Raw genomic sequence first — 26475 nt, 5'->3', positions numbered from 1 at the left:
CAACCCCAAGGCTGAGCCCCTCCCGTACCTGGGGGCTGCTTCCTTTAAGGGAGGTCTGATACCTGCCGTGCCTGGGGGAACGCTGCCCACCTGGGCCCAGTGCTCCAGGCGGGGGAATCGAGTCTTCAAAGGCTGAGAGGAGTTGGAGGGAGGGGCACCTGAGCATGAGGGGCAGCCAGAGTGCAGGCCACAGTGCCTCGTGGAAGCCTCTGCTTCTCTCAGTGTCTCTGGCCCTGAGGGTCCACCTCCTCCCTGTTCCCCTCCAGGCTTTCACTGACCTCTCTTCTCTCCCCATATCCAAACCCCAGCAAGACCACCGGGGCCCCTCATAACTGGCCTGGGGTCCCCATGGCTCCTTGTTCTGCTGGGTCCCCGAGCACATATTCCTCATGTCGCTTTGCCTCAGTCAGGGGTTCGTGGGTCATATTTGCCTGTGGAAGCAGGGCCACTGTGCCCACTCCCAGACCTGGGGAAGCCCCCGTCTCCACACTAATTACACTCGAATCCACTCTCTTGGCCCCAACCAGTTAGTTGTTGCTCAGTCTGACTCTGCAACCCCATGGACTGCAGCACGCCAGGCTTCCCTGTCCTTCACCATCTCCCAGAGTTCGCTCAAACTCATGTCCATCGCGTTGGTGATGCCATCCAACCATCTCATACTCTGTCGTCCCCTTCTCCTCCTGCCTTCAGTCTTTCCCAGCATCAGGGTCTTTTCCAATGAGTTGGCTCTTCACATCAGGTGGCCAAAGTATTGGAGCTTCAGCATCAGTCCTTCCAATGACTGTTCAGGATTGATTTCCTTTAGGATTGACTGAGCCAGTTAGGGTCACCATTAAATTCTCTCCCATTTTGTTTTGTTTCAGCCACATTGTGAGGCATGTGGGGTCTTGTTTCCCCGACCAGGGATCAAACCCACACCCTCCACACTGGAAGCATGGGGTGTTAACCACTGGACCACCAGGGAATTCCTCCATTAATTTGTTTTTGAGGGAGCTTTGGTCCCTCCCAAGTTGTCAACTTGGAGAAGACGCCTTGAGGGATATGAGGGAATGAGAGAGAATCTTTGAAGGAGGCAGTGGCCTTAAGGAGCAGGCCTCTGCCCTGTGAGGCCAGCTGAGCCCTAAGGCTCATCTTGTCCAAGCCAAAGGCAGCCCTGCTCAATGCAGTCTTTAGGGTCGTCTTGTGGGCCACCCATGAGATGAGGCAACGTAGCCTGCGCAGCTGCAAACACCTTTTAAGTGGTAGCTGAGGATTCTAAGTTTCGTGGGCCTGACTCAGTTCCTGTTCTTTCTAAACCAGCCTATGAGAAAGAATGTGGTTTGGGAGGGAAGGGTGGCATAGTGTCCTCAGGACCCGAAAGGAAATGAGCTATGAGTACAAGAGATTGAACCGTAGACCTGACCTTTATCTCCCGCTGCGTTGGAGGAAAGAGTGACCTGCAGCAGGAGTGACTCGGGTGAGATATTAGGAGAACTTCCTGCTGATGCATTGCTAGGATAACGTGTGGCCTGAGCCCCTGACAGAAAGCTGTTTTCTCTTTGGCTTGACTTTCCTACCGATACCCCGAGGTAGACATGTCTAAGGCAGCACCCTGGTCTGATGGGAATATGAGACGTACACAATTTAAAATGTTGTCGGAGCCACATTACAGTTTTTTAAACAAGTGAATTTAATTTTGATGAGGTATTCAACCCAATATATCCAAAATGTTATTGTTTCAACATGTAGTCAACAGATACTAGATTTTCTTAACTTATTTTTTAAAATAAAAAGGATTATTCTATATTTACCACTCATCTCAATTTGGCCATTACGTTTTCTTTTGGAATATGTGATCTATATTTAGCATTTGGAAGATTTACAGTTGAAAAAGGAAATTCAAGGCTCTGGTCTGCCTGACTCCAGCCCCTGTTGCTCTGGAACCCAAGAACATAACCTGGCAAGTTTTCTAATTACTGAATTGTGAGGGCCCATCCTTGAACTGAAGTTAAATACAATTAGAAGTTCAGTTCCTTAGTGGCGGTGGCCACATTGCGAGGGCGCAGGATCTACTCGTGGCTTGTGCGTATTTTACAGGGCGTCAGGGCTTGGGCCCCCCACCAGGCTCCTGCTGGGTGCTTCCTCCAGAGTCCTCCAAATTCCAGAGGCTTTGGCCTTGAGCTGCTGCTGCTGGTGGTGATGGGAAAATGCTGTCAGCCCAGGGAGGCCCCAGCAACCTGGGGCCGGCCGGGGGGGGCTCCTGGGGCAGCTTGTCCCACACACCGCATCACCCTCCTTTTCCTGGGAAATGTTTACATTCCAGATACCCTGATATCTCCCCAAGGCTTTTCCAGGCTCTGCATTTTTTACATAGCTGAACAGGAACCTGGACTGGAGCGGGTGGGGGTTCCTGCCGTCCCACTGCTGCCCCCTTCCAGGTACAGCCACTTAGAGGGCAGATTGTGTCCCTGGCAGAGAACCAGGCCTGCGGGGGCCCACACCTGTGTATCCCAGAATAGCCACTCTTTGGAGCTCTCGTCCCCTGGTCGACCCCAACACAGGGCCTCCTTCCTGGATCCACTGGTCAGGGCGGGCAGGCAGGCAGCAGTTGGGTTTGCTAAGCTATTGCCCCAGCTGTCACCAGGACTTATCTCTTTCTGCTCCTTGGAGGCCAAGTGAAGCCCAGAGCAGAGCCTTGGGGCTACAGAGAGCTGCCTCACTGGGGAAGCCTTTTTCTGCAGGACAGTCTCCATGGTTTAAAAGAAAAAAAAATCTTCAAATTAGCTGGCTGACATCCTGTGTCCCACTCTAACCTAGCTCTACAGGTTCAGTATCCCCTGGGGTGGGGACCAGGGGTTGAGGTTTGCTGACTAAGAAACAGGTGAAAACCCTCCTGAAGATGGTTTGTCAATCTCAGTCTCTAGTGTTTACATCCATACGTTTTTAACCTGTAATTCCACCCCAGGACATCTGCCTAAGGAAATACTTAGTTACAGCAGAGATAAGAGAGCAAGAATAGTCATCAGTGTAACCGTCAGTTGCAAAACCTCGGGTAACAAAGTAAATACTCAATAATAGAGGCCTAGTGAGTTAGGGTTCCTCCTCCTGAAGACTATTCTTCAACCATTTAAAAGTCATTTTAGGAGTTCCCTGGTGGTCTAATGGTTGGGACTTGGCACTGCCATGGCCTGGGTTCAATCCCTGGTTGAAAAACTAAGATCCCACAAGCTGCAAAGTGCAGCAAAAACTTAAATAAAATAATAATTTTTTTAAAAGTCATTTGGGTGCTTTGAACAGCTTGGGCTGGCTTCAGGTAGGAAGACCGAATACAGAGCTGTGTGTGTGTGCATATATCCGTGTGGTGCGGTCCCACCTAAGTCTCTGCTTTTTTTGTTTGTTTTTTTAATTTATACTTTATATTTTTATTAAAAAATTTTAAACTTATATGTATACATACGTATTCTCTAACCAGGGGCCAAACCTGTACCCCCTGCAGTGGAAGTACAGCGTCTTAACCACTGGGCCTCCAGGGAAACCCCAAAGTTAAACAAAAATTTTTTAGAACGGTTACTTCCATTTACAGTCCGAAATCAGATTGATTATATTCTTTGCAGCCAAAGATGGAGAAGCTCTATACAGTCAACAAAAATAAGACCAGGAGCTGACTGTGTCTCAGAGCATGAACTCCTTATTACCAAATTCAGACTGAAATTGAAGAAAGTAGGGAAAACCACTAGACCATTCAGGTATGACCTAAATCAAATCCCTTATGATTATACAGTGGAAGTGAGAAATAGACTTAAGGGACTAGATCTGATAGACAGAGTGCCTGATGAACTATGGACGGAGGTTCGTGACATTGTACAGGAGACAGGGATCAAGACCATCCCCATGAAAAAGAAATGCAAAAAAGCAAAATGGCTGTCTGGGGAGGCATTACAAATAGCTGTGAAAAGAAGAAAAGCAAAAAGCAAAGGAGAAAAGGAAAGATATAAGCATCTAAATGCAGAGTTCCAAAGAATAGCAAGAAGAGATAAGAAAGCCTTCTTCAGCGATCAATGCAAAGAAATAGAGGAAAACAACAGAATGGGAAAGACTAGAGATCTCTTCAAGAAAATTAGAGATACCAAGGGGACATTTCATGCAAAGATAGGCTTGATAAAGGACAGAAATGGTATGGACCTAACAGAAGCACAAGATATTAAGAAGAGATGGCAAGAATACACAGAAGAACTATACAAAAAAGATCTTCATGACCCAGATAATCACAATGATGTGATCACTGACCTAGAGCCAGACATCCTGGAATGTGAAGTCTAGTGGGCCTTAGAAAGCATCACTATGAACAAAGCTAGTGGAGGTGATGGAATTCCAGTTGAGCTATTTCAAATCCTGAAAGATGATGCTGTGAAAGCGTTGCACTCAATATGCCAGCAAATTTGGAAAACTCAGCAGTGGCCACAGGACTGGAAAAGGTCAGTTTTCATTCCAATCCCAAAGAATGGCAATGCCAAAGAATGCTCAAACTACCACACAATTGCACTCATCTCACATGCTAGTAAAGTAATGCTCAAAATTCTCCAAGCCAGGCTTCAGCAATATGTGAACCGTGAACTTCCTGATGTTCAAGCTGGTTTTAGAAAAGGCAGAGGAACCAGAGATCAAATTGCCAACATCTGCTGGATCATGGAAAAAGCAAGAGAGTTTCAGAAAAACATCTATTTCTGCTTTATTGACTATGCCAAAGCTTTTGACTGTGTGGATCACAATAAACTGTGGAAAATTCTGCAAGAGATGGGAATACCAGACCACCTGACCTGCCTCTTGAGAAACCTGTATGCAGGTCAGGAAGCAACAGTTAGAACTGGACATGGAACAACAGACTGGTTCCAAATAGGAAAAGGAGTTCGTCAAGGCTGTATATTATCACCCTGCTTATTTAACTTATATGCAGAGTACATCATGAGAAACGCTGGGCTGGAAGAAGCACAAGCTGGAATCAAGATTGCCGGGAGAAATATCAATAACCTCAGATATGCAGATGACACCACCCTTATGGCAGAAAGTGAAGAGGAACTCAAAAGCCTCTTGATGAAAGTGAAAGTGGAGAGAGAAAAAGTTGGCTTAAAGCTCAACATTCAGAAAACGAAGATCATGGCATCCGGTCCCATCACTTCATGGGAAATAGATGGGGAAACAGTGGAAACAGGGTCAGACTTTATTTTTTTGGGCTCCAAAATCACTGCAGATGGTGACTGCAGCCATGAAATTAAAAGACGCTTACTCCTTGGAAGGAAAGTTATGACCAACCTAGATAGCATATTCAAAAGCAGAGACATTACTTTGCCAACAAAGTTCCGTCTAGTCAAGGCTATGGTTTTTCCTGTGGTCATGTATGGATGTGAGAGTTGGACTGTGAAGAAGGCTGAGCACCAAAGAATTGACGCTTTTGAACTGTGGTGTTGGAGAAGACTCTTGAGAGTCCCTTGGACTGCAGGGAGATCCAACCAGTCCATTCTGAAGGATATCAGCCCTGGGATTTCTTTGGAGGGAATGATGCTGAAGCTGAAAGCTGAAACTCCAGAACTTTGGCCACCTCATGCGAAGAGTTGACTCATTGGAAAAGACTCTGATGCTGGGAGGGATTGGGGGCAGGAGGAGAAGGGGATGACAGAGGATGAGATGGCTGGATGGCATCACTGACTCGATGGACGTGGGTCTGGGTGAACTCCGGGAGTTGGTGATGGACAGGGAGGCCTGGTGTGCTGCGATTCATGGGGTCGCAAAGAGTCGGACACGACTGAGCAACTGAACTGAACAAAGTATTGAAGTTGCTCAGTTGTGTCCTACTCTTTGGACTGTACAGTCCATGGAATTCGCCAGGCCAGCATACTTTCCCTTCTCGAGGGGCTCTCCCCAACCCAGGGATCAAACCCAGGTCTTCCTCATTGTGGGCAGATTCTTTACCAGCTGAGCCACAAAGGAAGCCTAAGAATACTAGAGTGGGTAGCCTATTCCTTCTCCAGCAGATCTTCCTGACCCAGGAATCAAACTGGGGTCTCCTGCATTATAGGCAGGTTCTTTACCCACTGAGCTATCGGGGAAGCCACAGTTATTACAAAGTGTTGGCTCTATTCCCTATGTTGTACGATACGTCCTTGAGCCCGTCTTAGACTCAGTCATTTGTACTGCGCACTCCCCACCTCTGAATGCCCTTCCTGACCCCTTCCCACTGGTAACCTCTAGTTTGTTCTCTATATCTGTGAGTCTACTTCTTTTGGTTATATTCGCTGGTTGGTTGTATTTTTTTGGATTCCACATATAAGTGACAACATAGAGTGTTTGCCTTCCTCTGAGGTCGCTATCTGCAAGTATAGAGCCACACACATCTTCAGTGGGACACACGGCCTTGCTAGCAAGGGTTGCTCGGTCATGAGAGTGTGGGTGACTTTTGTTCTCTTTCTCAGGCTCCTTTGTATGTTCCAGGTTTTCTACCACATGTATTATTTCTAGAAAGAGAAATGAGAAAAGGCATGTGTCTGTGACAAGCACTCCAGAAGCTTCCACCGGGGGAAGATGGTGGAAGAGAGCTCACAGTGGCAGGTGTTCAGCCCCGGAGGAGCCTTGGGTCGCCCAGAGTCAGGAAGGGTGGCTGTGGGTTCTGTCGGACCCCACACGCCCACCTGGAGCTGTGATGCAGCCAGGCTTCCAAACTGCCTGGTGCCTGCCCTGTGCCGGCCCCACAGACTTGCCCCACACCCTGGCAGGAGGGCTGGGTGGGCTCCCCACAGTGTAGGCGGTGGAGTAACCGTGTCAGAGTTCCTGGAGAGCAGGGGGCCCCTGAGGCGTCTGGGGAGAATGAGCTCCCAGTGAGGGCCACGTGGCCAAGGACCAGGTCAGGAATGGACAGAGGGTGTGGCCCAGGTGGGTCCGGCTAGGGACCCGGATGCGATTGAATTCCTCCTTCCTGCTACGGGTGGCTCTGTCCTGCAGCTCCACCCTCTGGCGCTGACCCCTGCCCCCAGCTGTGGAGGGGCAGAGGGGACGTGTCTGCAGGCCCGTGCATGCCTGGTTCTCGTTGCAGACGGTGGAGCATGGCTTCCCCCACCAGCCCAGCGCCCTCGGCTACAGCCCCTCCCTGCGCATCCTGGCCATCGGCACCCGCTCCGGAGCTGTCAAGCTGTATCCTTTCTGGAAAGGCTGGGGGCCTTGGCCTTGGTGAGATTCGAGAAAAGACTCCTCCACTGTCCGCATAAAAAGAAGTTGCAGATGACCCCTCTCGTTCCAGGGACGTTCCAAGTACCCTCTTAGGAGTCAGCCCTGAATGCAGCGAGTGCAGGCCAGGGATGGGCCAAGCAGTGGTGCTGTGGTTGTTTTTCTTTCCCCACCCCCACCCCAGAAGAATCAATCGACTGGCCCCAAACTAGAGACAGGGTGGCCTTGGGTCAGAGGAGCTGTGCTAAGGGAGCTGCTCTTCCAGTTTCTACCCCTGATCATGTGCACTCCCTCATACATACACACACACACACACACATACATTGGCAGGGACAGTCTACACAGACACACACACGCACGCACACAGGTTGGTTGTCCCTACAGTCTTTCCCTGGCCTGAGGGTCGACATGGTCCAGTGGGTCTATTTCAGAAGCCAGGACGGGGGATCACTGCTCAGGCCGTCTGGCCTGGGCTGGGCTACAAGTCTGGAAGTCCCACCCCTGGATCTGACCTGAGGCCCCAGGGTGGGACCCAGGGGGACTGGGAAGTGGGGGTAGGGGTCACATGGGGAGAGCCCAGCTGGCACCTCCTTCGGCGAAGCTGAAACTCCCTCCTGCTCCTCTGCTGCCGGATGGGGGCGGGGAGCTAGGCAGGGGCTGGTGTATGAACAGGGGGGCAGAAGCCAGGTCCCACAGGGCTCAGCCCTCCCTCAGCTGGTTAATCATTGCCGCCCCACGGCCATATCCTGGTTGCAGCTCTCAGTGCTAAGACTCGCACTCCCCGGTTGCCGTGGGTGGGCCCACAGGTGCCCGCTGTGTGTCTCCTCACGGGTGCCACCATGCGGTGGCTGATGGTCTCCTACAGGTCAGGTTTTGGGATTCAGGGAGGCCAGGGGCTGCAGTGAGCAGGCTGACAGTTGCCAAGGCAGCCCTCCCTGATTGGCTGACTTGCCCCTCGGGGGTCAGGTTGCTGGACCTTGTCCTTGGCTGGCCTACTGCTGCCTCCTCCCCACCTGACCGCCCACACAGAGGGGTCCTGCTGCCTGGGGGAGGGAGCCCTCCTCTGCTGAGGACTTGCACTCCGAGGGCAGGCCGGGGGTTGGGAGTCCTGCCTTTTGGAGCTGTTTCCTGAGCCCTCTCCTCCTAGCTATGGTGCCCCAGGTGTGGAGTTCATGGGCCTACACCGCGAGAACAACACTGTGGTGCAGATCCACTTCCTGCCTGGCCAGGTGAGCCACCCCACACCCTTCTTACTGGGTTTGGTGCTAATGAGAGGACCCGGGACAAACCTGCCCTTCCCCAGCCGCAGTTCATGACCCGCATCTCTGACACCCTGGGCAGCCCCAGTGTGTCGGTGTGTTGTGTTGAGGCCACGGGAATGCTGCCCTGCCATGGTTAACGAGACCGGCCACTCCCACCCCATTTCCTCCCCAGTGCCAGCTGGTCACCCTGCTGGATGACAACAGCCTGCACCTGTGGAGCCTGAAGGTCAAAGGCGGGGTGTCGGAGCTGCAGGAAGATGAGACGTTCACGCTGCGCGGCCCCCCAGGGTGAGAACTCGTCTTGTTGCCCCCAGCCAGGAAGCGGGCTGGGCTTCGGGCCACCTCCCCCCATCCTCTCTGAGCCCTAGCTCTCTGCCATCGGTCTGCAGCCTTGGCAGAAAAGAGTAAATATGTTTATCCGGTCTGAATCGCCGTGAACGCCATTAAAGGGCACCCCAGGCCTGGGCATCCCTGGCTCCACTGAGGGAGTCAGGGGATTCCACCCCCTGCCCCCACTGTGGGTCCCCCTTTGCCTGGGCAGCAGCCGGCTCACAGGCTGTCCTTCCCGTCTTCAGGGCTGCCCCCAGTGCCACGCAGATCACTGTGGTCCTGCCACACTCCTCCCACCAGCTGCTCTACCTGGGCACCGAGAGCGGCAACGTCTTTGCGGTGCGGCTGCCAGCCTTCCGCACGCTGGAGGACCGGGCCATCAGCTCGGACGCCGTGCTGCAGTGGTGAGCCCCAGGCCCCTCGTGCCCTCGGGGTGGACGCGGCCCACTCCCTTCCGCCCCAGTGATGCCTCAGGAGCTTATCATTTCTCTCCTGGAAAGTCTGTGGGGACAGGAGGGCAGACTCTGAGCACCCCCCAACCTGTCCCCCAAACTGAGAATCTTGCCCTCCAAAGTATTAGCACCCCAGCACCAAAAGCGGTCTTGGGAGTACTTGTCATCCCATTTAACGGGGAGGAAAAGGAGGCTCACAAAGACTGTGTAACGATGCCGCTCTCAGCCCGGTGTTCCTGGCACCGGTACCGCCCCTTTCAAAGCCTGGGGGCTCTGCTGCAGGGAAGACAAGGCCCAGACTTCCCTGGTCAAATGGGCAGTTTCCGCTGATGCTCACGTTTTGGAGTCTCGGCTGCTTGTTCACTCGCAGGCAGGCTCCACAGCCCCAGGCGCCTGACGGCCACAACCTGTAGGATTCTTGGGATCATTTCAGAATCTTTGCTCCTGGACGGTGGTGTCTGAAGTAGAGAGTAGTTCAGATCAGGTCTGGGGGTGGGGAGGGGGTGCCAGGTCCCAAAGGGAGGCAATGGAGGAGTCCAGCAGGAGCCCGTGGAGACGGCAGGGCTGGGATTTGCAGCCCCTTCAGGCTCAAGCTTCCTTAGGGCTCTGGCCCAGGCCTGTCGTACTCGCAGTCCTCAGGCCCCAGGTGATGGTCAAGCCAAGCTGGGTGTTGCTGGGCTGGGAAAATTCCTGCTTGGGGCTGGGTCTGGGTCCCTCTGAGCACTGGGCAGGGTAGACTCACACTGGGCAGTGTGACCATGGTTGGAGCAGGACTGTTTGCAGGGGGCCAGGTGTGGCTGGTGCTCACCAGGGCCTCCTGGTTTGCAGGCAGGACAGTGGAAGGACCTGCTCCTCAGTGTGGCCAAGCCAGCGCCCACCTCACCCACACCAATGGGCATTTAGTCGGTCAGGGAGGAGCCCTTGCTGGGCTTTCCTAGCCTGAGTGCCCTGGGAATCCCTCCTATGAGTCTAAATCCTTGTTTTAAATGTAGCAAGTTAGGTTTGGGTTTGAGCATAGAAGCGCCCTCAGGATTCGGGCTGTTTCCATTTCATCCTTGCTGTTGGCTTTTGGTCCCGTGCCTGCTGCCTCATAGGCTTCTGTTGGCTGCAGCACCTCCAGACTTCACATCAGCATTCCAGGCCCAGAAAAGGAGGGGCTCAAGGCCACGAGAACTGATAACGGAGTTTTGTTTTGTGGGGCTCAAAAACTACTTTTATGGAATGCCACTGCCTTACAGAAATGCACTAAATTTGAATGTACGTTTTAACAGATTCTTGTTAAGCGAGTGTCCATGCAGCCAACTCTGGGAAAAGACAGAACTTTGCCAGCCCCGCCCCCCTCCCCCAGGATCCCCCTCCTGCCCCTCTCAGTCACAGCTCCCTCCCTCCCCCAGAGGTAACCACCCCATGGACTTTCCTAGAAACCACGTCCTTGCCTTTCCTGGTGGTCGTACCCGCTGTGTCTGCATCCTTGGAGGGTTTTCTCCATCTCTGTGCATTACTGTCCCTCTCTATGCATTACTTCTCTCTCCCCTTGATGATGCGTCCTAGCAGCCGTTCCACGCTTGACACATTCAGCGCCCACTGCTTTGCAGGTGCCGTGTATGTAGTTAATGGATGGCCGACACTCTCAGCCATGCTGCGTCGGTGCCGGTGGCCTGGCTCACACTGTCCCTTTGCCCAGGTTGCCAGAGGAGGCCCGCCAGCGGCGGGCGTTTGAGATAGTGGAGGCTCTGCAGGAGCATCCCCGGGACCCCAACCAGATCCTTATCGGCTACAGCCGGGGCCTCGTCGTCATCTGGGACCTGCAGGGCAGCCGCGTGCTCTCTCATTTCCTCAGCAGCCAGGTAGGGGTGCCACCTGGTTCTCCCCAACGCCCACCTGACACATCCAGCCCCTGTCTGAGGCAGGGGGCGCAGGCGATGGGACCACCCCCCGACCCCAGCCCACGCACGCTGTTTCTTCTTTCCCGCCATGAAGCAACTGGAAAACGTCTTCTGGCAGCGGGACAGCCGTCTGATCGTCAGCTGCCATTCTGACGGCAGCTACTGCCAATGGCGCTTGACCAGCAACAGCCCGAAGCCGGAGCCCCTGCGAAGCTGTGTGCCTTATGGTCAGTGCTCTGCCTGCCACCGGGGACCTCCCACCAGTGAGCGGGGCAGTATCCTCTCCAGTCCCCAGGCGACCTCCTGCTTTCCAGGTGTAGGTGCCCAACTCAGAGGAGCAAAAGCCAGGGCCCGGAGAGGGTGGAGAGGGTGAAGGCAGTGATGACAGCCACACAGCGGGTTTTCTGACACCCACTCTGTGGCTTTCTCTGGGAACTGCTCCGGCCAAGACTCCTAAGCCTAGATGTGCTCCGTGGGTGCGCGGGGGTCGGTGCTGTGGCCCACGGGCCTCTGAAAGCGGGAGGAGCGTTCGAGCTCGTTCCTTCTCTTTTAGGTCCTTTTCCTTGCAAAGCTATTACCAAAATCTTCTGGCTGACCACCAAGCAGGGGTAGGTGTCAGTGCCCTGTCCTATTGCCTTGCTAGAGTCTTCCTAGGGAGCTAAAAAGGCTGCTTAGGCCTCTTCCTGGGGAAGGTGGTGCATAAATGATGCCTTTGGGTTCCACATCTGGGCCTCCAGGCAACAGAGAGGGGGCCATTCATATCTCTCTCTGGCAAATTCCTGAAAAAAAAAATTCCCTTTCTTTCCCTTTGACCCTCCTGGAGAGAGAATTCAGATCAGCAGCTTCCAAACTCTGTCTTACCAAACAGAATCATACAGGGAAACTTGATACAGAAGCATAGAGGGTGATGGGATCTGATTGAAGTGGGCCTGGTGGCAGAGACTCAGCCCACAGTCTGCGTGCCCTGCTGCTCACCCCCACGTTCTCCCGGGCTATTGAGTTGGGACAAGATAGGGGTCCGCCCCAGCCTCTCCCGGGAACCTTGAGTGCACACTCGCCTTGAGACTGGCCGCCCTCCCAGGCCCTGCCCTGGAGGCCAGTCACAGGACTGTCCCTCGGCTGGCTCAGCCGTGAGGTGAGCCCCAGCCCACCCCTGCTCTTCTGTGCCTGCCAGGTTGCCCTTCACCATCTTCCAGGGCGGCATGCCGCGGGCCAGCTACGGGGACCGCCACTGCATCTCGGTGGTCCACAACGGCCAGCAGACAGCCTTCGACTTCACCTCCCGCGTCATTGACTTCACTGTCCTCATCGAGGTGGACCCTGCGGCTGGTAGGCGGGCAGGAGTGGGTGTGGAGGACGGGTCCCCACCTGTAAACAAAGAGGGGGGGCCTGCAGGTGATCCCAGCGCTGCCGCCCCGAGTCCCTCAGCCCCACCGGGGGCTGCTCCCTCTCCTTCCCTGCTGGCCTGGGGCTTGTCCTTGTTGGCCACACCTCCCACCCACCCTAAAGCTCTCCTTGTCCTTCAGTGGCTCACCTGGGACTTAGCCCAAAGGGGGCCAGATCTGCACTATTGGCTTTAACACTCACTTGGACATAGTGAAGCCCTCCTTGTGGGGTGGGGCAGATAGCAGTGTGGGGCCATTCGAGCTGGCCTCCTGGAGCTCAGCCAGGCCAACAGAGCGCTGAGTCAGCTTCCTAAATTGGGTGACAAGCAAGACCAGAAAGGGCCGGTGTCGAAATCTGGAGAGGAGGCCTGGCGGGAGATCTCCTGATGACTCGTCCCTGGACGGCTCTGACCTGACAGGCCCGAGGCCTCCGGGTGAGGGGGACTGTGGGACGGCTCCGGTCACCCTGGGCTGTGCTCTGCAGGCCTCGCCGGCAGCTCTTTAGAGGGAGACTGTGAACCTGCTTTTCCTCTTTTTCTCAGCCCCTTCCATCCTCACATCTGACAGCGTGCTGGCAGCCAGGGCCAATTTTGGGTCAGTTCTTTTAGATTTCCTATACTGATGATCTGTGAACAAAACCAGTTTTCCTTCTTCCTTCCCAATCATCTGCATAGCTTTTATGTCCTTTTCTTGTCCTACTGCGTTAGCTAGTGCTTGAATAGGAGTGTTGAGAGGAGGCCTTCTTGCCTTGCTCCTGATCTCAGTGGGAAAGCTTCAAGTTTCTCACCATCGATTATTACATCAGCTGTAGGTTTTTTCCTAGATATTCTTCGTCAAGTTGAGGAAGTCCCCTCTATTCTTCTCTTTACTGAGAGGTTTTTTTTTTTTAATCATAAATGGGTATTAGGTTTTGTCAAACACTTTCTCTGCACCCAGTGTTATACTCATGTGATTTTCCTTTTTTAGCCTGTTGACACAATATATTACATTAATTGATTTTCAAACATTGATATACCTGGGATACCTTACATACCTGGGATGAAACCCACTTAGTCGTGGCATATAGTTCTTTTTATGCATTGTTGGATTTGGAGCCTGTTTTAAATAATTTATTATTTTTAAATATTTATTTAAATTTATGTATTTTTCTGTGCCCAGTCTTAGTTGTGGCATGCAGGATCCTTAGATGCAACATTCAGGATTTAGTTCAATCCCTGGCTAGGGATTGAACCCAGGCTCGCTGTCTTGGGAGCATGGAGTCTTAGCCACTGGACCACCAAGGAAGTCCCTGAGCCTGTTTGTAAAATGCAGATTCCCTGGCTACAGCCCCTGAGCCTCTGATTCCACCGGGCCGGGCCGGGTACACTGCTTCCTTGTGGCTCCTGCAGCCCCTGACCCTTGGCCTGTCCCCACAGCCTTCGATGACCCCTATGCCCTGGTGGTGCTGGCCGAGGAGGAGCTGGTGGTGATTGACCTGCAGACGGCTGGTTGGCCTCCAGTCCAGCCTCCCTACCTGGCCTCCCTGCACTGCTCTGCCATCACCTGCTCCCACCACGTCTCCAACATCCCACTGAAGCTGTGGGAACGCATCATAGCAGCTGGCAGTCGGCAGAGCACACACTTCTCCACCATGGTATGTGCGGCTCGGCCCGGCCCCGCCCAGGGCAGGCCCCGCCCCCAGGGCCAGCCCCGCCCCACCGCAGGCTCCGCCCCGCCCGTGAACTTCATCATCTCCTCCAGGAGTGGCCCATTGACGGCGGCACCAGCCTGGCCCCGGCCCCGCCGCAGAGGGACCTGCTGCTAACAGGGTAGGTGATGCCAATGGCACTCTTCTCCTGCCAGATGGGACGTGCGGGGTGGGAGCAGAGCCTAGAGGGCTGCGTGCCGGCCCGGCAGCCCTCTGACGGGCGGCAGGCGGGTTCCGCCCACAGGCATGAGGATGGCACGGTGCGGTTCTGGGACGCCTCGGGCGTCTGCCTGCGGCTGCTCTACAAACTCAGCACCGTGCGGGTGTTCCTCACCGACACAGAACCCAACGAAAGCCTCAGTGCCCAGGGCGAGGAAGAGTGGCCACCCCTCCGCAAGGTGAGGCCCTGAGCTTGGGCACCAGGGAGTGTGGGGGCGGGTCAGGCCCAGAGCTGAAGGCCACTCACGGGCCTCCTCTCCCTTGGCAGGTGGGCTCCTTTGACCCCTATAGTGACGATCCTCGGCTGGGCATCCAGAAGATTTTCCTCTGCAAATACAGCGGCTACCTGGCTGTGGCCGGCACAGCAGGGCAGGTAGCATGCCGGGCTGGGCGTGGGGAGCAGCGGGGAGGAGTGGTCAGAGGGTCCAGGGTCAGGAGCTTCCTTCTCAGCTTTGTGTGGGGGCGTTGGGGACAGCAGGGCCAGGAGCCTGGGCTTCCCAGGTGACTCGGTGGTTAAAAAAAACCCGTCTGCCCATGCAGGAGGCATGAGACCAGGTTCGATCCCTGGGTCGGGAAGATCCCCTGGAGGAGGGCATGGCAACCCATGCCAATATTCTTGCCTGGAGAATCCCCATGGACAAAGGACCCTGGTGGGCTACAGTCCATGGGGTCTAAAGAGTCAGACACAACTGAAGTGACTTAGCATGCACACACTGGGCCAGGAGCTAGTCTCCTGAGTGCCCACTGATGGTGTCGACAGGAACATCACCTGCCCTTGACTTTTCCCAGTGAATAGGAGTTCCCAGATCCCATTAGAAGGAGGCCTTTGGGATGGTGACTTCTCCAGAAGCCAGAATTAAGGGCCAGAGGTTGGGCACTTGTGACCCTGGGCCTTGGTGTGTGTCTTGGGTCCCCTGCCATCGGGGTCCTCGGGCCCAGCTGTCCCTTGGAGCCGGGCTGGCTCAGCCCATCTGCCATCCGCCCAGGTGCTCGTGCTGGAGCTGAATGACGAGGAGGCGGAGCACGCAGTGGGGCAGGTGGAGGCCGACCTGCTGCGGGACCAGGAGGGCTACCGCTGGAAGGGCCACGAGCGCCTGTGTGCCCGCCCGGGGCCCGTGCACTTCGAGCCCGGCTTCCAGCCCTTCGTGCTGGTGCAGTGCCAGCCCCCGGCCGTGGTCACCTCCTTGGTCCTGCACTCCGAGTGGCGGCTCGTGGCCTTCGGCACCAGCCATGGCTTCGGCCTCTTTGACCACCAGCAGCGGCGGCAGGTCTTTGTCAAGTGAGCAGCCCACCCAGGGCGGCCGGGACCGGGTCTGGGATCGGCGCCTGAATCGGCAGGGAGTGCCCCAGAGCGTGACGGTGCTGACGGCCCCACGTCCCCCCCGGCCCCCAGGTGCACGCTGCACCCCAGCGACCAGCTCGCCCTGGAGGGCCCACTGTCCCGTGTGAAGTCCCTGAAGAAGTCCCTGCGTCAGTCCTTCCGCCGGATCCGCCGCAGCCGGGCGTCCAGCAGGAAGCGGCGGCCCACCGGCCCTCCGGGAGAGGTGAGGCCAGGGCCGGCCATGCCTGCTTCGGCCACGGGCTCCGGCTCATCTACCCCCGCCTGACCCCGTGACCTCGGATCTATCGCCCTGCCTCTCTGTCCCCAAGTGTGAACGGCAGTCTCTGTAACACCTCGGGGTCACATCCTCCGGTCCATGAGACCAGGCGGATGGCGGGGGGGCGCGGTGGCCAGTCCTCCCTGGAAGGGAAGCATGGAGCAGTTCAATGCCCCCTGGGAAGGAAGGCCCTTGCCCACCCTCAGGCCACGCCCACCCGCTGCAGGTGCAGGAGGGGAGCAGCAGGGCAGAGCGGACCGGCCTGCAGAACATGGAGCTGGCGCCTGTGCAGCGCAAGATCGAGGCGCGGTCGGCAGAGGACTCCTTCACAGGCTTCGTCCGGACCCTCTACTTCGCCGACACCTACCTGAGGGACAGTGAGTGGCTGGTCTGAGATGGGGGAGCCCGGGCAAGCATCCTCTGGCTTGAGGGTGTGTTGGAAACTGCTGGCTGATTTGCCCTTAAGAGGGTTGCCCCTTCGTGAGCTCGGGCAGAGCTGGAGCCCCCGCACCTGCCTCTTTCTCTATGCGGCCTGAGTCTGGTCGCCCTGGCTTCATACCCAGGCCCCACTGCGCTCTAGAAGCGTGACCTTGGATGTGTCACTTAGCCTTTCTGGGTCTTGCTTCTCTCCCTATAACATGGTGGCGTGGCTTCCTCCTAGAGTGGTTGCATGCATTGGGACATGCATGAGGTCCTCTGGAAGCTGTCTGACTGTGTCTCTTCTCCTGCCAGGGTAAGGGTGGGCCGAGGGCTCTTTGCTGCTGTATCTCGAGGGCTGAGCAGTCCTGGGCTTGGGATCATCTGCTCAGGGCCCTTGGTTGTCAGGGAGCCTTGCAGGCCCTTCCTGTCTACACCAGGACGTAGGCAGGGCCCACAGCAGCTCCATTTCACAGAGGAAGAAAGTGAGGCTTGTGAAGTTCGCGGGCTTGAACTTGGAGTCACACGGGTAGTGAGCCAGGTCTCCCAGCTCCCCTTGAGCCCCAGAGCCAGGGGTTAAATGTAAACCTTGGCCTCCTGGCAGGTTCCCGCCACTGCCCCTCGCTGTGGGCTGGCACCAATGGAGGTACTGTCTACGCCTTTGCCCTGCGCGTGCCCCCTGCCGAGCGGAGAATGGATGAGCCAGTGCGGGCAGAGCAGGGTGAGTGCTGGGCAGGGGGAGGGTGCTTGTCTGCCTAGGCTGGGAGCAGGGTGGCATCTCCAACCTCACCTCCATCCCTACCGCCTACCTCCATCCTGCAGCCAAGGAGATCCAGCTAATGCACCGAGCGCCCGTGGTGGGCATCCTGGTGCTGGACGGACACAGCGTGCCCCTTCCCGAGCCCCTGGAAGTGGCCCACGATCTGTCAAAGAGCCCGGACATGCAGGGAAGCCACCAGCTGCTCGTCGTGTCGGAGGAGCAGTTCAAGGTGCCTTACGGGAGGAGGCGGGGCCCCCAGGGATCCCTCCACAAAGGACAACCACTGGGACTCCTTTAAAGTTGTGTATGTAGTTGTGTGAGGGCTGCAGAGGCACCAGAGAGAAGCGAGGTCTTGGTGGAGTCCGCAGGGTCAGTGGTAGGGACACTGAAGCGGGACTTGTGTCTGTGGAAGGGAGAGAAGATGCAGACAGGGAACTAAGAGACCCTGGCATCCTCACAGTCCAAGCACAGTAACCACACGTCTGAGTGCCGAGGGCAGGAGCACTGGGGCTGAGCAGGCCTCGCCAGGAAGCTGGGTAGGCGGCAGAGGGCCAGGCCCAGCAGCGACACCGGGCAGGGACGCGAGAAGTCCTCGCTTGGCCGGATGAAGCACTGCGAACTGGTCCAGCCACCGATGTGACTGGCTGCCCTGCGCCCTAGGTGTTCACGCTGCCCAAGGTCAGTGCCCGGCTGAAGCTGAAGCTGACTGCCCTGGAGGGCTCGCGGGTGCGGCGGGTCAGCGCAGCCCGCTTCGGCAGCTGTCGGGCTGAGGACTATGGGGAGCATCACCTGGCCGTCCTCACCAACCTGGGCGACGTCCAGGTGGTCTCGCTGCCCCTGCTCAAGCCCCAGGTGCGGTACAGCTGCATCCGCCGGGAGGACGTCAGCGGCATCGCCTCATGCGTCTTCACCAAATACGGCCAAGGTGTGTGGGGGGCGGGCCCGGCGGGGCCTCCACCCCCTGGGCCAGGTTTGGGGCTCCCACTGCATCGTGGGGGCTGCTGGGAAGGACAGCCTGGGGTATTTCGGCCAAAGCCAGGCTCCTTAGGCAGAGAACTTTCGGAGGCTCTGATCCCTAATGACCCCCCAGTGTGGGGATTGGGGGTGGGTAGTGCAGTGCTGTTGACAGCCGCAGGGCCAACTCGGGCTGCCCTCACCTGCCAGCCTTCTCCACCCCACCCCCAGGTTTCTACCTGATCTCACCCTCCGAGTTTGAGCGCTTCTCTCTTTCCACCAAGTGGCTAGTTGAGCCCCGATGTCTGGTGGATTCAGCAGAATCAAAGAAGCGCAGCCGCCCACGCAACGGATCAGGCCCCGAGAAGTCCTTGGGCCGAGCCAGGTGGGTGGAAGGGCAGGTGGCCTTTGCTCCACCCGTTCCTCGCCCCGCCTTCCCTGGGGTGCCCGCTCTGGGGCTGCTCAGAGTCCCTTTCCCCTGAAACTCAGCCAGCCACCCCACCCACCCTTTCCCAGCCAGAATGGGGAGCCTCATGGCCTCCTGATCCTTATGGTCTCTTCCCCACAGGAACTCAGGGAGCCAGAGTGATGGAGAGGGTAAGACAGGTCTCTCTGGGGCCGGGGGCATGTGGGGGCAGAGGTGCGGCGAGGGCAGCTGGGGAGGGTCGGGGAGCCCAGGTGGTCATGCGGCGTTCGGGCTGGGGGTCACACAGTTTCCCTTGCGGTCCTGGGCTCCGGCTCCAGCACCCCCGCCCCCACAGAGAGGGAGCCAGGGCAGCAGAGGGCCGACGGCTCACGTGGCCTGTCCTCTGCCTTTCAGAGCGGAGGTCGGGCCCTGTGATGGAGCACGCTCTGCTCAATGACGAGAGTGAGTTGGGGCAGGAGTTGTGGGCTGGCAGGAGGGATGTTCGGGGTGGGGGTGGGGGGTACTTGGAAGGCCAGGGTGGAAACGCGAGCTGGTTTCCTGAAGAGGGCAGGCCGGTTCACCGGGTCAGCAGAAGGGGGAGCGAGGCGGGCATCCGACCCTACCCGCACCGGCCTCACCGGGCCTCTGCTCCCCGCCTCTGCCCTGCAGGGGTTCTGAAGGAGATCCAGAGCACGCTGGAGGGAGACCGAGGGTGAGTGACTGTCCGCCTCGCCGGGGCGGGCCCCAGTGCCAGGAGAGCTGTGGGCGTGAGGGTTCTCGTCCAGAGTCCCATGGACGGTGACAGCCCCGACTTTGCCCACGCAGGAGCTGTGGCGATTGGCGTTCTCAGCGAGTGGCTGTGGGATACAGCCTCAGCAACGGGGGAGGTAGGGGCCCTGGGCGCTGCTGCGGGCTTGGGGGGTGTGGGAGAAGGAGGAGGCCCCGTCCCCACCCTCCTGGACCCTTAGGCTCATCCCAGCCCTGACACGTGCCCCCGCTTGCCGGAAAGCCTCCGTGTCTGGGCTCACGCTCTGGTGTTCCTGTCTCCTGCAGCGGAGTGAACGGGACGTGTGTGCAGCCTGCACAGTGATCACACTACTGAGGGCTCCTCCGCGGGGCCCCGCCTACCTGAAGAAGCCCAGCACCGGGCCGTGCAGGGGCTGGGGGCACCCCAGGGTCCAGCCTGCCGCTGCTCCTGGCCTCAGGAGAGTGGGGACCCCCACGGCCCGGGGCTGTCCCTCCCCGGGCCCTGACTCTCCTGGTTCCTTTGTTAATGTTGCACAATTTTGAACCCCCCTTCCCCCCCTCCCCTTTTGTAGTGGGTTGGGTTTTAAATTATAAATGTTAATTGCCTCTGGATGAAAAAGTTTTTAATAAACACCTTATTACCTCTTCGCCAGACTGGTCCAAAGATTTTAATTTTTTTTTTAACTTGTGCAGAGATTTTTCCATGTAAATAGAAACGATGGTTAGCGGGTTCCCTGCCTTTGCCCCCTGGGGTCCATCCCTTGGACCAGGTTGGTGCTCAGGAGAACCTGTCGGTTCTTTTATGCTATTTGGAATCAGATACATGAACTGTACATGGTTGTATCTGAATACCACATGCCTTCTCTCTTTGAGAATAAATGATAACAAGTTAACCGAATTGAGTCTGTCTGACTGCATCCCTGGGTGGGGGGCCGTAGGAGGGCCCTGGCCACTCCTGGCTGGCCTTTCTCTGCTGTCAGGAGGAGAAGATGCTCACAGGATGTTGACCTGATGGCTTCTCCTGGACTTTGGGGAAGGACTATGGGGTGCCACCCAGGTGGGGTCAGTGCCTGGAGGTTAAGGTCTCGACAAGCCAGGGACTTGATTCTTCTTGGCCTACATCTTTACCCACCTGGTATCTTGTTTTTTAAATTACTTTTGGCTGTGCTGGGTGTTGATTGAGGCACACAGGCTCTTTGTTGCCGTGCACGGGCTTTCTCTAGTTGCAGAGCGAAGGCTTATTATGGTGGCCTCTCTCGTTGCAGAGGCACAGGCTCTAGAGCGTGGCTCAGTGGTTGTGGCACACAGGCTTAGTTGCCGGACCAGGGATCGAACCCGTGTCTTCCTGCACTGGCAGGCGGATTCTTAACCACTGGACCACCATGAAGTTCCCCACCCATCTTCATCGAGCACCTACTCTATGCTGGGTGCTTGAGGTTCAGAGGTGGCCAAGACAAGGTGGCCTTGCCCTTGTGGGACTCATGGTCCCTACAAGTGCAGGAAGTGTTAGGATGAGGGAAATCCGGGGGCCTGGGAGAAATGTGCCTGGGGAGGTGACATTAAGCTGTGACTAGAGGGACCTCCCTGGTTAACACTTTGAGCTTCCAGTGCAAGGGACACAGATTTGATCCCTGCTCGAGGAACTAAGATCCCACATTTTGTGGAGTAGCCAAAAAAAAAAGGCATAAGCTGGGACAGGAGAGGTGACCAGGAGTTGGCTGGGGGGCAGGGAGGCACAGCAGCACACGAGGAAATGGTCTCCTTGCAGCGGAACGAGTGAAGAGCCAAGGGTGGTTGGCAGGAAGTGAGTGAAAATGCCGGGGCCAGTCAGGGAGCCCTGGGAGCCTCGTGGGGGCAAGGGCACTGCCCTGAGTCACAGGAGACCCCCTGGCCTGAGCTGGAAAAGGGCCTGTTGGAAGGACACCAATTAGCATGGGGAGCAGAGGAGGAGCTGAGTTCCAGGTTCCAGGACAGACACCCCGGGGGAGCATCCTCTGTACCTGCCCTCCAGCATGTCCCGCTACAGACACGCTCTGAATTTGGGAACTTGGACCACTCAAGCTCCCTTGTTTCTCCTTGGAGGAATAGTAGGGGCTTACCCAGATGGAAGAATTGATGCTTTTGAATTGTGGTGTTGGAGAAGACTCTTGAGAATCCCTTGGACTGCAAGGAGATCCAACCAGTCAATCCTAAAGGAAATCAACCCTGAATATTCACTGGAAAGGCTGAGACTGAAGCTGAAGCTCCAGTACTTTGGCCACCTGAAGTGAAGAACTGATTCATTAGGAAAGACCTGATGCTTGGAAAGATTGAGGGCAGGAGAATGGGGGACAGAGGATGAGATGGTTGGATGGCATCACTGACCCAATGGAGATGAGTTCTAAAGTAACTCTTCTAGAGACCACTGTAGCTTCAACCCTAGCAAGTCGCACTTGGACAAATTACTTACCTGCTCTGCTTCAGTTTCTCCTGGCAACTGGGTGATAATAGTATTCCTTCTTGATCTGTTGCGAGGTTTCTGAGTCCGTGTGGTTAATGGGTTAATGATGGTGCTGACCCTGTTAGGATCAGGGAAAACATCTTAAGAGTTTGATGCACAGGATGTCTTTATCCTTTTTTCTCTGGCTGCTCCGGGTCTTAGTTGCAGCATGTGGGATCTTCACGTGTGTCATGCGAACTGTTAGTTGTGGCCTGTGGGCTCTAGTTCCCCAACCAAGGATCAAACCCGGACCCCCTGCACTGAGAGTGCAGAGTCTTAGCCACTGGACCACTGGTAATTCCAAGACGTCTTTATCTTTTATCACAAATTAAGCTTTGCTGTTTTGAACTTGGGTTGGCACTGGGATCTTCAGTCTGTGGGTCAGGATCCTGCACCAAAAGTGGGTGCCAAGGGAGGAGTGGGAACGTCACATCAGGGGAGCTGGGCAGCCCTTCCCCTGCCTAGGAAGAAGGCATGCTTTTGTGACTGCCCGTTTAGGGGGGCTTCTGCGTGTTTTATCCGTTTAGCTAAGTTAACTCACACAAATGGACAAGTGACATGAAGTTTCCTGCCAAGTAACTAAGGATTGGAGATACTGCTAATAATGCAAACACCAATAAACCAGAAGAAAATGGCAGAGCCAACACTTCCATGGCTCAGAGGGGCTTTGTGGCTGCAGCAATGATCCAGTTAATCAGCTCAAACAGGAAGTCAACAGCAAGCACACACACTGAAAATACCTAGAGATCTCTGAAAATTTTGAAAATGGATTAACCCTGTGCCCATTAAGGATGAGCTTGGCCTTAAGTACATTGTGCTTCGAAGAGTGAGCTTATGGTGGTGGTTCGACTATTTCAGTTCAGAAAACATTTTCATATTGGGAACGTGAGTGGCAATTTGTGTGGCTAGGCATGCAGACACGGAAGCACTTGGTGCGCTCTGGAAAGGGGATTAATCCCTGTGGAGGAGTGGGGTGTCCAGGAAGAGGTGGCGAGAGTGCCAAAGCAGGCACTGAGAGGGTGAGTTGACTAGGAAGGCTGCCAGATGGACGGTGTGTGAGCGGGAGGGTCGCTGCCAATTCTAAGGGCCTTGGAGACAGTTGGTCTGGAGACTTACATCTGAGGGCCTTCGGCATCCTACCTTTGAAAGTCGGGCCAATCCTACTCTTTATCACTGGCTTTGTCTGTGACCGGCTGTGTGACCTTGCAGGTCATCTGACCTCACTCCTGCACCTTTGTTTACTTATCTGTAAAATGGGCTGTAATAATAGGGCGGACCTCAGAGGACTATAAGGATTCAATGAGAATCTGGAACATCCCACAGGACCGGGCTCCCAGTTAAGACCCAAACAAAGGAGGTGAAGGTTATCGTGAGGTGGATGAGGCCAGGAGAGGAGGAGATTGCTCAGGAGGGAGGGAGGGAGTGTGTGTGGAGTCAGAAGAGGACTCGCACAGGTGGAGGAGGTGATCTCAGCCCTTGTGAGCAAAGCGGAAGAGGACAGGTGGGAAGGAGGAGGCGGGGGTGGCGCCCCTCTCCCCTGGTTTGTCTGAGGACTTCCCTGGAGGCTGTTGGAAACCACACAGCCAGGAGGTGGGGGGCACGGGGAACCAAGCCTGTCTTGGTTCCAAAGCCAATCCCAGCAGAAGTGCCATGGAGCAGCATGGCAGGAGCCTCGAGTTGGGTCCCCAATTCCTCACTTACTGCCTACATGTCCTGAAGCCACTTACCCTCTCTGAGCCATTTCCCCATCTATGAAATGAGACCATATCCCCTTCCTAAGGTTTGGGGAGGTTTGGATGAAATGAAGCTTGGGAAGGGAGCCGAGGTTCAAGGGCTCAGAAGCGGCCTTGCCTTCCCAGCTGTGTGTTGGTTGCTCAGTCGTGTCCAGCATTTTGTGACCCCAGGGACTGTGGCCCGCCAGGCTCCCCATCCATGGAATTCTCCAGGCAAGAATACTGGAGTGGGTTGCCATTTCCTTCTCCAGGGGAATCTTCCCAACCCAGGGATCGAACCCAGGTCTCCCGCATTGCAGGCAGACGCTTTAACCTCTGAGCCACCAGGGAAGTCCCAGCTGAATGAGAAACAAGTGCTGACCTGGATCAACAGGAGAGAGAGGAGGACCCAGGAGAAGGCTGGAGACTGGAGATGGGAGTATGGAGCTCTCCAGTGCTCACAGGACACATTGTAATGGGTTGGACAAATTGAAGTTCCATGTATAGCTGGTAGCTCTCCTGCCAGGCCTTGGGAGCCAGACTGAGTGGGCATCCCAGTTCTGACACTCAGCTGTGTGCCTCAGTCTTATCATCCATGAAATGGGAATCCTTATACCACCCATCTCTTAGAGTGCTTCTAAGAGTTAAGTGAAGGCTTCCCTGTGGGCTCAGTGGTTAGGAACCCACCTACCAATGCAGGAGACTTGGGTTCAATCACTGAGTAGAGAAGATCCCCTGCCGAAGGAAATGGCAACCCACTCCAGGATTCTTGCCTGGGAAATCCCATGGAAAGAGGAGCCTGGTGGGCTACAATCCATGGGGTTGCAAACAGTCGGACACGATTTAGCGACTAACAGCAGCAAAGTGTTAAGTGAACTTGTAGTAAAGGATGTAGAACAGTAAGCCCTGAAGTGTTAGCTATTGTTTATTATGTTTATTATTATCGTCATTATTAGTCCAGGACAAAACAGAGCTCTTTCTCTATGCTATTTATTATAAAATGCATACAGAATAACACAAGTCAAAGGAGAACAACCCAGTAAACCTTCACAAACTGAACAGTATCACCCACAGAGGCTTCCTTGTGACCCTCCTAGTCACTACCAACCTCCCACCCACAACCCAGGCACCACCCTGGCACTAACTTAGCTCAGTTTCCTCTTTTTGTCCTTTATATAAATAGAATCAGACAGTGACTCTATAACTCTTTCACAACTGGTTTCTTCACTCACCATCATGTTTTGTGAAATAACCCAGGTATGTCGCTGGCAATGGTATGTCGTTTTCAATGCAACAACCGATCGATCGTTATCTACTTTTGGCAGGTGAAAGGAGCCCTCTGAACCTGATTGCCCTTTGCCTTGCTCAGTACTGGTGGTGGGGAAGCAGAGCGTACAGACTTTTAAAGACACCAGTTTCATGAGTCACATGTAACCGACGTTACCCGTTTGCTGTGTTCCTTCAGGACAGCTGCTTCCTTGGCAAAGGCCAAGGCACTTTCAACTCCTTGCTCAAACCAGGCTTGAGTGGCCCTCCTAGATAACGTGAGTGCTTGTGGCAGCTCCACCCAGGTTGGCTCCAGATGTGCAGAGAGGTGGGTGTGAGGCAGTTCAGTCCAGTTCAGTCGCTCAGTCGTGTCTGACTCTTCGTGACCCCCTGGACCACAACACGCCAGGCCTCCCTGTCCATCACCAACTCCCGGAGTTTACTCAAACTCATCTCCACTGAGGCAGTGATGCCACCCAACCATCTCATCCTCTGTTATCCCCTTCTCCTCCCGCCTTCAATCTTTCCCAGCATCGGGGTGTTTTCAAATGAGTCAGCTCTTCACATCACGTGGCCGAAGTATTGGAGCTTTAGCTTCAACATCAGATCTTCCAGTGAACACTCAGGACTGATTTCCTTCAGGATGGACTAGTTGGATCTCCTTGCAGTCCAAGGGGACCCTCAAGAGTCTTCTCCAACATCACAATTCGAAAGCATCAATTCTTCAGCGCTCAGCTTTCTTTATACTCCAACTCTCACATCCATACATGACCACTGAAAAAACCATAGCCTTGAGATGGACCTTTGTTGGCAAAGTAATGTCTCTGCTTTTTAATGTGCTGTCTAGGTTGGTCATAACTTTCCTTCCAAGGAGTAAGCGTCTTTTAATTTCATGGCTGCAATCACCATCTGTGAGAGCCCCAAACACTGTTTCCACTGTTTCCCCATCTATTTCCCATGAAGTGATGGGACCGGATGCCATGACCTTAGTTTTCTGAATGTTGAGCTTTAAGCCAGCTTTTTCACTCTCCTCTTTCACTTGCATCAAGAGGCTTTTTAGTTCCTCTTCACTTTCTGCCATAAGGGTGGTGTCATCTGCATATCTGAGGTTATTGATATTTCTCCCGACAATCTTGATTCCAGCCTGTGCTTCATCCAGCCCAGCGTTTCTCATGATGTACTCTGCATATAAGTTAAATAAGCAGGGTGACAATATACAGCCTTGACGAACTCCTTTTCCTATTTGGAACCAGTCTGTTCCATGTCCAGTTCTAACTGTTGCTTCCTGACCTGCATACAGACTTCTCAAGAGGCAGGTCAGGTGGTCTGGTATCTCCATCCCTTTCAGAATTTTCCACAGTTTGTGGTGATCCACACAGTCAAAGGCTTTGGCATAGTCAATAAAGCAGAAATACATGTTTTTTCTGGAACTCTCTTGCTTTTTTGATGATCCAACGGATGTTGTCAATTTGATCTCTGGTTCCTCTGCCTTTTAGAAAACCAACTTGAACATCTAGAAGTTCACGGTTCATATATTCCTGAAGCCTGGCTTGCAGAATTTTGAGCATTACTTTACTCGCGTGTGAGATGAGTGCAATTGTGCAGTAGTTTGAGCATTCTTTGGGATTGGAATGAAAACTGACCTTTTCCAGTCCTGTGGCCACTGTTGAGTTTTCCAAATTTGCTGACATTGAGTGTAGCACTTTCACAGCATCATCTTT

The 26475-nt window shown here is 55.0% G+C and overlaps 1 protein-coding gene across 2 annotated transcripts in view; it reads left to right on the top strand.

Moving 5' to 3' along the window:
- The window catches only part of LLGL2 (LLGL scribble cell polarity complex component 2), a 35459-nt gene extending 15510 nt beyond the window's left edge, over window positions 1-19949 (top strand). For both annotated transcript variants that reach the window (XM_024980344.2, NM_001099098.1), the window contains 24 exon segments: window positions 7064-7161; window positions 8342-8423; window positions 8629-8744; window positions 9032-9190; window positions 10923-11085; window positions 11219-11351; window positions 11678-11732; window positions 12299-12453; window positions 13925-14142; window positions 14250-14317; window positions 14441-14594; window positions 14684-14788; window positions 15402-15694; window positions 15809-15959; window positions 16240-16390; window positions 17035-17151; window positions 17253-17419; window positions 17851-18115; window positions 18376-18529; window positions 18713-18741; window positions 18965-19012; window positions 19220-19262; window positions 19376-19437; window positions 19604-19949. In XM_024980344.2, coding sequence (XP_024836112.1) covers window positions 7064-7161; window positions 8342-8423; window positions 8629-8744; window positions 9032-9190; window positions 10923-11085; window positions 11219-11351; window positions 11678-11732; window positions 12299-12453; window positions 13925-14142; window positions 14250-14317; window positions 14441-14594; window positions 14684-14788; window positions 15402-15694; window positions 15809-15959; window positions 16240-16390; window positions 17035-17151; window positions 17253-17419; window positions 17851-18115; window positions 18376-18529; window positions 18713-18741; window positions 18965-19012; window positions 19220-19262; window positions 19376-19437; window positions 19604-19611 — 2994 coding nt within the window. In that variant the 3' untranslated portion in view covers window positions 19612-19949.
- Window positions 19950-26475: the final 6526 nt, after the last annotated feature.

Source organism: Bos taurus, chromosome 19, assembly GCF_002263795.3.
Source record: "Bos taurus isolate L1 Dominette 01449 registration number 42190680 breed Hereford chromosome 19, ARS-UCD2.0, whole genome shotgun sequence".
Lineage (NCBI taxonomy): Eukaryota > Metazoa > Chordata > Mammalia > Artiodactyla > Bovidae > Bos > Bos taurus.
The sequence above is the reverse complement of the archived record's forward strand: the minus strand, read 5'-3'. Positions and strand labels throughout refer to the sequence as shown.